Genomic DNA, 12707 nt, shown 5'->3' on the forward strand with positions numbered 1-12707 from the left:
TCACCACTTTACTGTCCTATTAGAGCTAATGTTAATCAGCTGACTGCTCTCCTATGTTCCAAAATTACTTAAAAGCAATGAGCAGACAGAGGTGTATAGCTTACAGTTGTGTCCTGCATTTTCCAGACAGTCCTACAGTTATCCCTCTACATGGGAGGGCTGCTTATTGTGTTCCCACGCAGCAAGACACCTCCTGCAATCCCTCTGAGCAGTGCTGCCTCACCATCAATGCCTACAGCACCTGGTGAAGTAGAGAGCTGACTGGAGGAGCATCACCAGCAATGCATGACAACAGGGAGAGTTCCCCTGCTCAGCGCTCCACTTTGCTCAGATGTTTCAGAAGTGTAGTTCTGGGTAGATGCCCTGCAGGAGCAGGATCCTAATGGGCAAAGCATACTGTTTGGACACTGACAGAGACCAGAACTGGGGTGGCAGAAGTACCCGACAGAGGCCAAGAGAGGGTTTGGAAGTGATCATGGTAAAAGCACTTGGGGATTGAGCCAGGAGGATGGTAGAGAGGGGAAAACAGGTCGGGCCGCAGAATGCTGGAAAGGCAAGGGATAGGAAAAAAGGGATGTGTAGAGTACAGAGAACACTGGTGGGGGGAAGGAAGGATTGGAGGGGGCTAAGAGCGTGTGGGGTAGGAGAGCAGAGACTCAAGAATGGAGGATAAAGAAATATCCTGTTCATAGAAGATTTTCATTGCATATCTACTCAAACACAAGCACAAAATGATACAACCTGCCTCTCTGGTATCTATTCAATTCAAAGTCCGTAAGGAGTTGATATCTGGACTTTGATTAAATTTCAGTTCCTCAGACATGTTTCATATCAAGGATTTTCTCAATGTTTATAAGGAAATATAAGCACCTGCGAACTGGGACCTGTGGCTATTCATGTGAAGCAAAAAGAGTAATACTGCTGTTAGCTAAAAATGGGCACATCTCCAATCTGACATTTAAAAGCAACTCAGGCTGAGCTACTGCCAAGCAGATTTGGAACAGCAGCATCACTCACTGCATAAAGAATTGAAGCAAAATGAAAACTGGAGATTAAAATAGCTTCTCAGTCCAAGCAAAGAAAACTCTCCAGGGTTACACAGAATGGCTGATGGAAACTAGATGACGAAAAAAAGGCTTTGTGTCTCTGGTTCTAGAATCTGGAAAACTTACAGTTGAGATTGGATCCCAGTAATATTGTTTCCCAGCTCCAACTATTTGAAGTACGATCACAAATTAAAAATGAGATGGTGGAGTGTGCTGTTACCTGAAAGACAGAGGATTTGTGGGGCAGCAGCAGCTGGAAACCTTGGTGATATCCTTTAAGAGTAACCTTGTCAATAGACTCCAGAGCCATACAGCTGGCCTTGGAAAGAACCCAGTGCCTGGATACAGGTCCTCACTATTCACAGGCAGAACCAAGAATATTGTAGCTTATATTTCATAGTCACAAAAATAGACTATGAAAATGGAATAAAATTCAATAGCTACAAACTTTCCTATGATTTAAGGCAAATTCTTCTTGCTACTATACCTGACACATTCTTTTAAACAAAGAATGTAAAAAGTCTTGCCTGCATGAGTGTGGGTTTTATTTCCATAATCTGGACTACTTCTCTGAACTAGAAAGAACGAACGAAAGAACAAAAGAAAGAAGACAGGAAATTAAACAAACAAACCTATGTTGAAAGAACATTACTAAGCTGCGACATCAAGCACTCAAAAGGGCACTGAATGGATGGTGCTCATTTAACAATCAGCTGTTCAATATTTTGTTTTCTCCTCATTGTTCAGTATGTGACCTCCATGCCTTATTTAGAGCACATAGACTCTGCTCGAAGAATCATTCATTTCTTCATGGGCTTTTCTAGGGTGTTCAACACTATAATATCTGAGTGCTTCACAAATAATCTATCTTCACAACACCTTTGTGAAGTGAGGATGATGGGAGTTGAGGCACAAGAAGATTACAGTAAAAAAATATCCACTAACTTTGGGTCTCCCATTTGAGATGACAAGGACCTGATTTTTCAGAGTACTTAGCATTATATAGCACTACATATGTTCAAAGCACAGCTCCCATTGACTTCATTAGGCATGGAGTGTGCTCAGCCCTTCTGCAAATCAGACTCCAGTGTATGAATTTGGGCACCCAGAAAATGAGAAAAAACAAAACCAGTAGATCTCCTGTGAAAAACTTGGTTTAAGTGACTTGCCTAGCATCAAACAGGCAGTCTGTGGTAGAAGTAGGTTTGAGCGTTGGCTTGCTAAATCCAGAGTTGTGAGTTCAATCCTTGAGGGGGCCATTTAGGGAACTGGGGTTAAAAAAAAAAAAGTCCAGGGATTTGTCCTGCTTTAAGCAGGGGGTTGGACTAGATGATCTCCTGAGGTCCCTTCCAACCCTGATATTCTATGAATCTAAGCAGGGATAGCATCTAATTCTCCTGGGTAGCATTCAACTGCCTTTGTTAGAGGGCTTTCCCTTCACTCCCTTCCCTGGTTCTTGTCATGCAGAAATCCTAAGCGCAGGCAATGTGGTTTGCCTTGAACTAAAAACCCCAATAACATATTCCAAAGTCCTTCACACTAGTTGGGCTTATCTCTACACACCGATAGAGTTTTCCCTTTCCCCTCCCCACTCCCAATTACAGTTCTATACCCTAATAGAACCTCTTCTTCTTCTTTTAACCCCTAGCTCCACACACCGATGGAGCTCCCTCTTTCCAGTATCCTGTTTCCAGCTTTGATGCTGCAGAGCATTTACCTGCATCCCCCCTTCCCAGCTCTGACACTGCAAAGTCTTGCCTGTGTCCCTGTTCCTTATTCCCCTATTCCCAGTCCCCCATTACCATTCTCCTTCCCACTCTCATTCCCCATTCCCTTTCCCCCTCCTTCTTACAGGCCCAAACATACCTGCAATGCACACCCTTAGTCACACCTGTTATAACTTATGGTCATGTTCTGTTCTGGAGGGTCAGGAATTGAGGTCTTCATCCCACCCCTTTTGTACACCAGGGGAGGGGTAAGAAGTGAGGTTGTGCTTTGGTCAGGGTAGGTATTTCTCTGGTCTTAGTGTTTTACCTCTCCCCCACCCCCAAGCCCTCCTTGCCCGTCCCATCTGGCTGCCTTACCTTACTTTGAGATAAGGAGTCAAGTGTGCGCTCATATTTAAAATTTTTGTTACAGCTAATGTTAAAAAATTATTAAATAGATAAGTTGAGAAAAGAGTGTCTGTACATCTGGGCATAGTGCTTAGATTATCCACAAATACAAAATTTGTTTTTAAAAGTCATATGATACATAGAACACAATCAGCAGTAACCCACATTTAGGTGAATAGATTTAACAGTACAGTTTAGATATTAGAATCTGATTACTTGGGTAGATCACTCATGAAAAGTTGTACAGAGATTTGGTTGTGGAAAGCAAAATATATAAATGAGTGGAGACTGTCCCTCAGTAATTGAGAATTAGATAGGTTGTCCATTTAGATTAAAAAAACTCACAGTCCATCAGGAAAGTATTTGAGTTACTTTCCAGATTGCACTACTCATAGGCACTCTAGCTCATTCCTCCTGCTATTGCCGATGTCCAGTGATGTTTTCTATATAGATGTCCCTTGACCACCTGACAGTGTCTGACACCATGAGTTGCCGTATCAGCCGAACACAGCATTGACCAACTCCACATTCTCTCAGCATTCGCTCGTTACCGCGGACCCATACGCCGATGATCAGCACATGAATTTGGACCTCATGGTCCCCTAGCTCTCAGAGTGTTGGCCAGAGGGGCATATTTTTCCAGCTTTTGAGCTTGGGCTTCATGAAAGGCTGGCGTCCTGTTTCGAAAGGCACTGTGATGTCCACCATGATGACCATCTTCTGGTCCTTGTTGGTGATGACAATGTCTGGTCACAGTTGACTGTTGGTTCCAGGGATGGCAGAGTTTACGGCAACCTTCCCCACGGATGGTGGAATGGCTCTGACCAGGTGATCCTGGATGGCATTGTGTCAAGTTCTCGAATGGGGCTTGCAGCTACACAGGACGTGATGTAACCGCACTTCCTGCATCGCTCGTCCTGATTCCCATGGTGGACGGCTCCATTCAGCGGGACGCAGTTGAGCTGGGCCCAGTGGATGAACCTCAAGTTGGAAAATCAGGTGAAGCTGCCCCTGGGGATGAAATTGTTGCTGAACATCACCTCAGACATCACCTCAAAGGCCTTGCCCTGGTTCGGCTTCCATTTCAGGTTTTCCACGTGTTGGCAGTGGATGGTGTCCTTCAGGGTCCTCTCCAGCATAGTTCTAGCTCTTGGAATGATGATGGTGCACTCCATGTTCTTCACTCCCAGCTCCTGGTGTTCCTCACACCATGTCCAGTGGCAGCCGATACACTTCTCCAGTCATTGCGTAGTGTTGCGGGCACGAGTTCAGAGAGAAGCAAAGTCTCCCCTGTCTCTTCCAAATTCGCCTTCCAGCGAGTCGCTCAGGTAGGTGACTACATCTTGGCTGGAGTGGGTCCTGGTGATTCACTTCTTCATGGCATCCTGCAGAGCACTTTCTGCGATGTTCCTCACCATGGCATCTGGGCGCGTCAGAAGGCGTGAGTGATCACTGTAATGTTGCAGAGATCACCCATACGAGGGACGATGACACCGCTCTGCCTGTGAGAGATGTACTCCAATTTATTGCTGGCCCTCTGGGGAAGAAACATCCACTTCTTCATCAGCTGCCCAATGGTGTGGTCTGCCTTGTTCAGAGGTACCTTTGCCATGGCACATCCCCTCAGAAAAAATGAGATATGGGGGATCAGGAAGGTGTTCAAGGCATTGATCTTCTGCCACGGTGTCAGTAGGGAGGAGTCGATCCTTGCCAGGATCCTCGTAGGATCTCCGCGATGGTATCCTCAGGTGTCTGCTGGACACGGAAACCCGTCATCGTGTTGAGATGTTGGTATACTTGCCCGTCCTCAAAGATGATCATGGCTTCACTCTGGATCTGAAATGGTGTTGCCTGGACTGAATCCCTTCTACTGCCATCGATATGCAGAGATGCACATTTCCTGGCACTGAAGTGGAGTCCCATCCAGTTGGCAGCCTAGCTGGTGATGTCAAACATTTGTTGGAGACTCTTGGAGTTGTAAGCGATCAGGACCAGATTGTCTGCATAGGCCAGGATATTCACTCTGTTACACTCCCACCATACCCTGTAACACTTTTAGCTCCATCCCTTATCTGTCCCATTGTACTAAAAGCCCCATCTGGTTGTGGGAAATGCAACACACAGCATCTTTGTCCTTCATACATATTAGTAAGGAGGTAAGAGAATTAAAAGTCAAACCCAAAATACTATCTCAGGCTAACAAACAGGCTTACATGCTAATAGCCTTAATCTTGAAACCATCCTATCTCTTTTTGCCATCCCCTGACTCTTTCATGACACACCTTCGAACTTTTTCAACAAATGAAGAGGGGTTCAACAGACAACTTTACCTCACAACCTTGATTCATCCCCAGTGTAAGTCCATCCTGTGCACTGAATGAAGCAAGAGACCTGTGGAAAAAACAGTATGTGATCATGCAATTAAAGACTATCATAATGCATATGCACAAGAGGCTAAATTAAAGTTGCACAGCCAATTTTAATTCTGGCACTTTCTGACATTTGAGTGCTTGATGTTCAAATCTTAATAATGCTCTTTTAACATAGGTTTTTGGTGTGGGTATATAGCATTTTACAAGCATTAATCAATTATTTCTCAGAGGTCTACTGAGAGCTAGGTAAGTATTATTACCCACATTTTACAGTGAGAACCTGAAGGAGAGAGATCAGGAGACTTGGCTACAACTACATAGGGAGTTGGTATAAGAGCAGGGATTAGAACTCAGCAGTTCCTGGCTCCCAGTGCCATACCTCAGAGCACTGGACCATGCTTTCCTATTAATTTGTAGCCAATGTAATAGACTTCAGTAAGAATAGAATCATGCAGTATGATTGCTGTTGCTGCTTCATTGGAATGTGATGTTTCTCACATAGCCCTTACCAAACAATTTATTTATGAACATCAAGCTGATTTTCATTCATTCATTTTGCCACACACCTTCCCAGGTTATATGGCTCTATGTGGTACAAAGGACTGGCTGTTTCACAATCATTTCTTCTACCTCTCAGTTTTGGAATAGATTCATATCTCTTTGTATTATTTTCTCTCCAGTCTCTCTCTGAAGTGTTGCAAATCCATATCATACAAATCGGAATATGAATTTACTGCTGTCTCTCAACAACTCTTTACTCCATAATTTCATCCAAATCTATCATATCAGCTGGTGAGAAGATGGGAACTTCTGTTCAGGATACAATGGAAGACTGAAGGGATGCAAAAGGACCAAACATTTGCTAGCAATTTACCTGAAGCTAAACAAAAACCAGCACTGCTTCCTTTGTTTTCAGACACATATACAACACATTTTCTTTTTAAACAGGTACATAGCCTGAGGCCAACCAAATATATTACCATTCTCTTCCAGAGAATTACATGTACCAGATACAGTTATCCACTTTAAAATGTTACTTATAATATGTAAATACCAATTTTTTCTCTTCAAAACTTAAGTGGGCTTTGTGATGGACCTTGGCACTGGGATTAATTTTATCATCTCTTTATATATAAATGTATTGATAATTAATTGCACATTATTTATGTTCAGTATGATAAGGTATCTCCCCAGCTGTAAAAGTTTGCACAACTATCAGTTCACATGTTTTAAAACCTTAAGCAAGGAATGTCAGACAAGAGGTGAAATGCAAAACTGGTTTGATGTTAATGTGTAGGAAAGTAGATAAGCTTTATGCAAATTGTTTTTTATTGGTACTTCCAGGGAAACAAAAGTAAAACTACACTGTAAACCCTAGACACCTCAGATCTATACAGCCATGAAAGAATATATCCTCTGATGGTCATGGGGTGAGAGAGGCAGTAAAATAGACCATTAGAAGTGCTAATAATGCCTCAGTAGCTCTAGAGTTCACACTTTGGTAGAATATTAATATAAATTACAGTCCACTCTGGTTTATATTAGGAATTACTCAAATATTCTGTGCATCATTGATTGGAAAGGGACTAGAACCACCTGAGCACTAAACTTGCTCCACCGGAGCACTAAAAACAGTCTACAGACCACAACTTAGGCAGCTTGTCAAAGGGGGTGGAGTCTGATTTGAAACCCATTAAAAAGAATGGAAAGAGTCCCATTAATTTATCTGGGCTTTAGATCAGACCCAGGGAGAGGGGTGGTCTCTGATGTTGGCAGGTCACTGAGCAACGGAGAGTCTGATTTCTTGTCTAAACTGGTATCTTCAATGACATCAATAAAGTAATTCTTGGCAGGAAAAGTTCAGAGCTGTCCAGAATGAGGAAATGTCACCAGGGAAATAACCTACTTTCTCCCTTCAGTACAAAAACATTCCTCCTTTTGAGATACTTCCTTGTTTACCTTGCAGCAGTGGGTATCAAGTGCTAGCCAGCAGTTCACTAACAGAGCTTGCATATAAGGATTCTGTAACTGTTCTGTGCTTTTGCACTTGATCATCTGAAACCTTTAGTGTAAGCAATTTATACTATGTGGTAAAGTAAGCAATCTAACTACGAAGCCCTTCAGCAAATTGGGAATGTAGAACAAATGGACAAAGAAAAAAAGAGAGATGAATCTCTGTCCTTAATACCCGATTGGATGAAACCCCTCTTTTTAGTATCATTTGTCTTTTCCTAGAAAAGGTATACCTATAGCCTACTGTGTATGCTTTTTAAACAGATACTGATGTGCTGCCCATCTGCTTAGTGTGATATTTAAATAATAATTGTGTCACCCTATTGTGAGAATGGTTTCAACAACGGGTCAGAAATTTTTCTTCTTTGCAAAAGAGTGCCCGTAAATCATCCAGCATAAGCAGAGTGAGATACACTATAACTGCTGACTGTACAAGAATTCTGGGGAAAATGCACTCATGGGAGACAGTCTTGGTGACTACAGAGTCCCAGTTTATTAGATGGATATGAAATCAAACCAAGAACTGATTAAAAGAAAAAAAAATCCTGCGACATTTATCAGAATACGTTTGAGACATAAACAGGAAGAACCTGCTTCCTCTTAATCCAGCCACAGCAGGATTGAGCTATACATATTAGAATCAGTTTTTCATAGTAACTGACCACTCATCTTACTCCATTCAGGCATTGCTTCAGCTGCAGAAAAGTCACAGGGAAAAAAAATCACTGACCATTGGGTTAAAATCCTTTTCACAGGATTTAATGTCAATATAGCATCTTTGAATACTCCAAAGACCTTTCTTAGGTTCATAGACTCAAAGGCCAGAAAGTTCCATTGTGATCACAGAACTGGGTGACTGCGTCTCAAAATGGCTGATAAAAATCAGATAAGTGCTAAGTAATGCATACTGGAAAACATAATTCCAACTATATATACAGAATGATGGGGTCTAAATTAGCTGTTAGCACTCAAGAAGGAGACCTTGGAGTCATTGTGGCTCAAAACATCTGCTCAGTATGCAATGGCATTCAAAAAAGCTAACAATGTTAGGAATCATTAGGAAAGGGATATATAAGAAGACAGTAAGAATCATAATACCACAGTATAAATCCATGATATGCCCACATCTTGAATATCGTGTTCAGTTCTGGTCACTCCATCTCAAAAAAGATATATTAGAATTGGAAAAAGTCCAGAACTGGGGAGGCCAGCTAACTGCATCACAGGTGGGGTTGGACCCATCTCCCCTTAAAGGGTCAATCACCTGGTGACAATTAGGAAAAAATGGTTACTTATCTTTCATAACTGTTGTTCTTTGATATGTGTTGCTCATGTCCATTCTGTGTTAGGTGTGTGCACGCCCATGTGCACAGCTGCCGGAGATTTTTCCCTTAGAAGTATCCATAGGGCCATCTCCAGTGCCCCCTGGAGTTCAGTGCTCATGCATCGGTACATGGGGCACCGTGGTCCCATGACCTCTCCGTTCCTTCTTGCTGTCAACTCCGACAGAGGGATAGGTGTTATATCAATATAATAAAAACTAGCAGGATCTTATTAAGAGGGATAAGGCAAAGATGCACATTCATTGTAAATATAATAATAAAGCAAAAGATAAAAGTAAACAGCGTTGTTTGACTACTTATTCCTATTACTACTTATTCCTTATTCTCACACGCAAACACACATATAAATATATTCATTCACACATTCATTCATTCAAGTTCTGTATAGGTGTTATAGTTACCAGCCTAGAAGTTGCTCATGCCAAGTTACTGGCTAGGTATCTTGGTCATGAGAATGGAGCAGAGTCTGTGTCAGATGCACCTGATGCTCCTGGAGGTTGGCAGCAGAACCAGAGACTCAAAATCCTCAGTCTTTAGAGTCCATACTTATAGGAATTAATTCCTATGTTAGTTTATGGGAGCTGTTTTATCCTGCTGTTGCTGACTCAATCAGCAGATGGCACATTACTGGTGGCTCCACACTGTCCAAAGTTTGTGTTTCTCATCCTTCCAGGTGTCAGGGTGGATCTCAGTTTACCCTTTGGGGGTTGTCTGGTGGTCCACTTGACACATTCTTCAGCCGATGGATACTCACTTTCTAGGCTGGCACCTCCCTAATCATTCATGTACATCAAGCATTCATCAACATACATTCCATATCTTAACCATATTTTAATTTACTGTCTCCACTACTTTCGGAGTGTGTGCTAATTTACAATGAAGTTGTCATAAACAGATAAAAAAAGTTAATAACACAGAAGTACTTTATATCTCTGACTGTAAAGGGTTAACAAGTTCAGTAAGCCTGGCTGTCACCTGACCCGAGGACCAATCAGGAGACAGGATACTTTCAAATCTTGAGGGAGGGAAGTTTTTGTGCTGTGCTGTTAGTTTTGGTTGTTGTTCACTCTGGGGGCTTAGAGGGACCAGATGTGCAACCAGGTTTCTCTCCAATCTCTCCAATACAGGCTCTTATAAGGTCAGAATAGTGAGTACTAGGTAGATAAAGCGAGTTAGGCTTATGTTTGTTTTCTTTATTTGCAAATGTGTATTTGGTTGGAAGGAGTTCAAATGTGCATTTGGCTGAAAGGAGTTCAAATTGGTATTTTGCTGAAAAGATTTTAATTTGTACTTGTATAGTTAGGCTGGGAGGGTGTTCCCAGTGTCTATAGCTGAAAGACCCTGTACCTATTCCATTTTAAATTTACAAAGATAATTTTTACTGTTTTTTCTTTCTTTAATTAAAAGTTTTTCTTGTTTAAGAACCTGATTGTTTTTTTATTCTGATGTGAGACCCCAGGGGACGGGGTCTGGATTCACCAGGGAATTGGTGGGGAGAAAGGAGGGAAGGGGGAGGGAGAGGCTGATTTCTCCCTGTGCCAGGATTACTGTCTCTCTCAGGGAGAATCTGGGAGGGGAAGAGAGAAGGAGGGGGGAAGGTACATTTTCCTCTCTGTTTTGTGATTCAAGGAGTTTGAATCACACAGTGATCTTCCAGGGTAACCCAGGGAGGGGAAGCCTGGGAGAGGCAACGGTGAGGGAAAGGGTTTACTTTCCTTGTGTTAAGATCCAGAGAGTCTGGGTCTTGGGGGTCCCCGGGCAAGGTTTTGTGGGGACCAGAGTGTACCAGGCACTGGAATTCCTGGTTGGTGGCAGTGCTATGGGTTCTAGGCTGGTAATTGAGCTTAGAGAAATTCATGCTGGTACCCCATCTTTTGGACGCTAAGGTTCAGAGTGGGGAATTATACCATGACAGAAGTGAAAGTCACTTAACGGCTTATAGCATTTGTTTACATGGTATCAATTACAGCTTAAGGCTCACAGCATTCACTTCAAGAACAAAGTCAATTAACCTGTTTGTAAGTTTTACATAGTAATAGAGTATCTTTCACAGGACAGATACAATCAATGTTTTCTGCAGACAGGACCTTACAAGTTTTAACAGAAGAACTAAAAGATTTTTGTTCTTGATGAAACTGGGGGGTCACTGTCACTTGGGGGAAATCACTGTTAGTACCTTCTTTAATATCCCTACATAGGAGGGTAGGTAATGGAATGGACATTATCAGCACATCTCAAAGAACAGCAGCTATGAAAGATAGGTAACCATCTTTTCTTCTTCTTCAACTGCTTGTTCATGTCAATTCCATGTTAAGTGACTCACAAGCAGAACCCCTGGAGGTGGGCTTGGAGCTCAAGGACATGCTGTTTGCAATACTGCTCTACCAAAGCTGGTGTCGTCCTGCGCCTGCCGAATGATGGTGTACTGGGGTGCAAAGGTATGGACCGAAGACCAAAGGGCAGCTCTGCAGATGTCCTGGATCGGTACCTGTGCAAGGAAGGCCACTGACCAAGTTTGCGCTCTGGTGGAATAGGCAGTCTGGTGGAACGGTGGTGACACCCCTGCTTGTTCATAGCAGAACTTGATGCAGGCAGTTATCCACGAGGAGATTCTCTGAGAAGACTCCAGCAGACCTTTCATCTTATCCGCCACTATGACAAAGAGTTATGCTGATTTCCAGGAGGATTTTGTCCCTTGATGTAGAAGGACAAGGCCTGCATAACATCCAGAGAATGTAACTGAAACTCCTCGTTAGTCTTGTGAGGCTTTGGAAAAAAGACTGGTAGGAAGACGTCCTGATTATTGTGAAACTGACACCACCTTAGGTAAGAAAACTGAACCTGGTCCTTGTAAAACACCGTATAACGGGGTTCAGACATCAAAACTCTGATCTCAGAGACCCATCGGGCTGAAGTGATTGCCTCCAGGAAGGAGGAGACCTTCCATGAGAGAAGCAGCAGAGAACAAGATGACAGCAGCTCAAAGGGGGGGCCCATGAGCCTTGACAGCTCCCAAGGAGGGATAGGGTCATGAACTTGCAAGTACAGCCTTTCCAGAACTTTCAGGAGTCTTGATTGTCATGTCATGCGAGAAGACTGATCTACCTTGCACCAGAGGGTGGAAGACTGAGATGGCTGTCAAGTGAACTTGATTGACAAAAGGGCCAGGCCTGGTGCTTGATATGAAGCAGTTAGTCTATGATGGATTATAGTGAGAACCAGAAGGGAGAAAAAGACTGTCAAAGGCCAAACAGGTGAAGCGTTTCCACTTAGATATGCAAGTCGCCCTGATGGAGGGCTTCCTGCTACCCAATAGGATGTGCTGGACTTACACTGAGCAGATCTTCCTCCCCTTCCCCTGTGTTCAGCCACACAGAAGCCACAGATTCAGGTGCAGGGACACTAGGTTTGGGTGAAGCAGACAGCCTTGGTTCTGCGAGAGCACGTCTGGTCGGAGTGGGAGTGCTAACAGGGTTGTTATCGAAAGTTCCAGCCACATGTGGAACCAGAGTTGGTGAGCCATGCCGCAGCTGTCAGATTTATCTTTGCCTTGTTCCGTTTGACCTTCAGGAAGGCCTTGCGAACCAGGGGTACTGGCAGAAAAGGTGTATAGTAGTCGGACAGGGAACATCTGGCGAGCCCGCATATCAAGCAAAATTGCTTACGTTTTCTGTTCTGTCTGGATACAAATAGGTCCTCGTGGGGAGTCCCCCACCTCTGCAAGATCACATTGACAACCTCTGGGTGGAGTGACCACTCGTGGCAAGAAGAGAAGGATCTGCTGAGGAGATCTGCCACATATTCTGGGCACCCGGGAAG

The 12707-nt window shown here is 43.3% G+C and overlaps 1 protein-coding gene across 2 annotated transcripts in view; it reads right to left on the minus strand.

Annotated features, from left to right (window-relative positions):
* The window catches only part of CCL28 (C-C motif chemokine ligand 28), a 56111-nt gene that overhangs the window by 23250 nt on the left and 20154 nt on the right, over window positions 1-12707 (minus strand). For both annotated transcript variants that reach the window (XM_050947183.1, XM_050947182.1), the window contains exon 2: window positions 5491-5551. In XM_050947183.1, the coding sequence (XP_050803140.1) occupies window positions 5491-5508 (18 nt within the window). In that variant the 5' untranslated portion in view covers window positions 5509-5551. The remainder of the gene's footprint in view (window positions 1-5490; window positions 5552-12707) is intronic.

The sequence above is a fragment of the Gopherus flavomarginatus genome, chromosome 3, assembly GCF_025201925.1.
Source record: "Gopherus flavomarginatus isolate rGopFla2 chromosome 3, rGopFla2.mat.asm, whole genome shotgun sequence".
Classification (NCBI taxonomy): domain Eukaryota; kingdom Metazoa; phylum Chordata; order Testudines; family Testudinidae; genus Gopherus; species Gopherus flavomarginatus.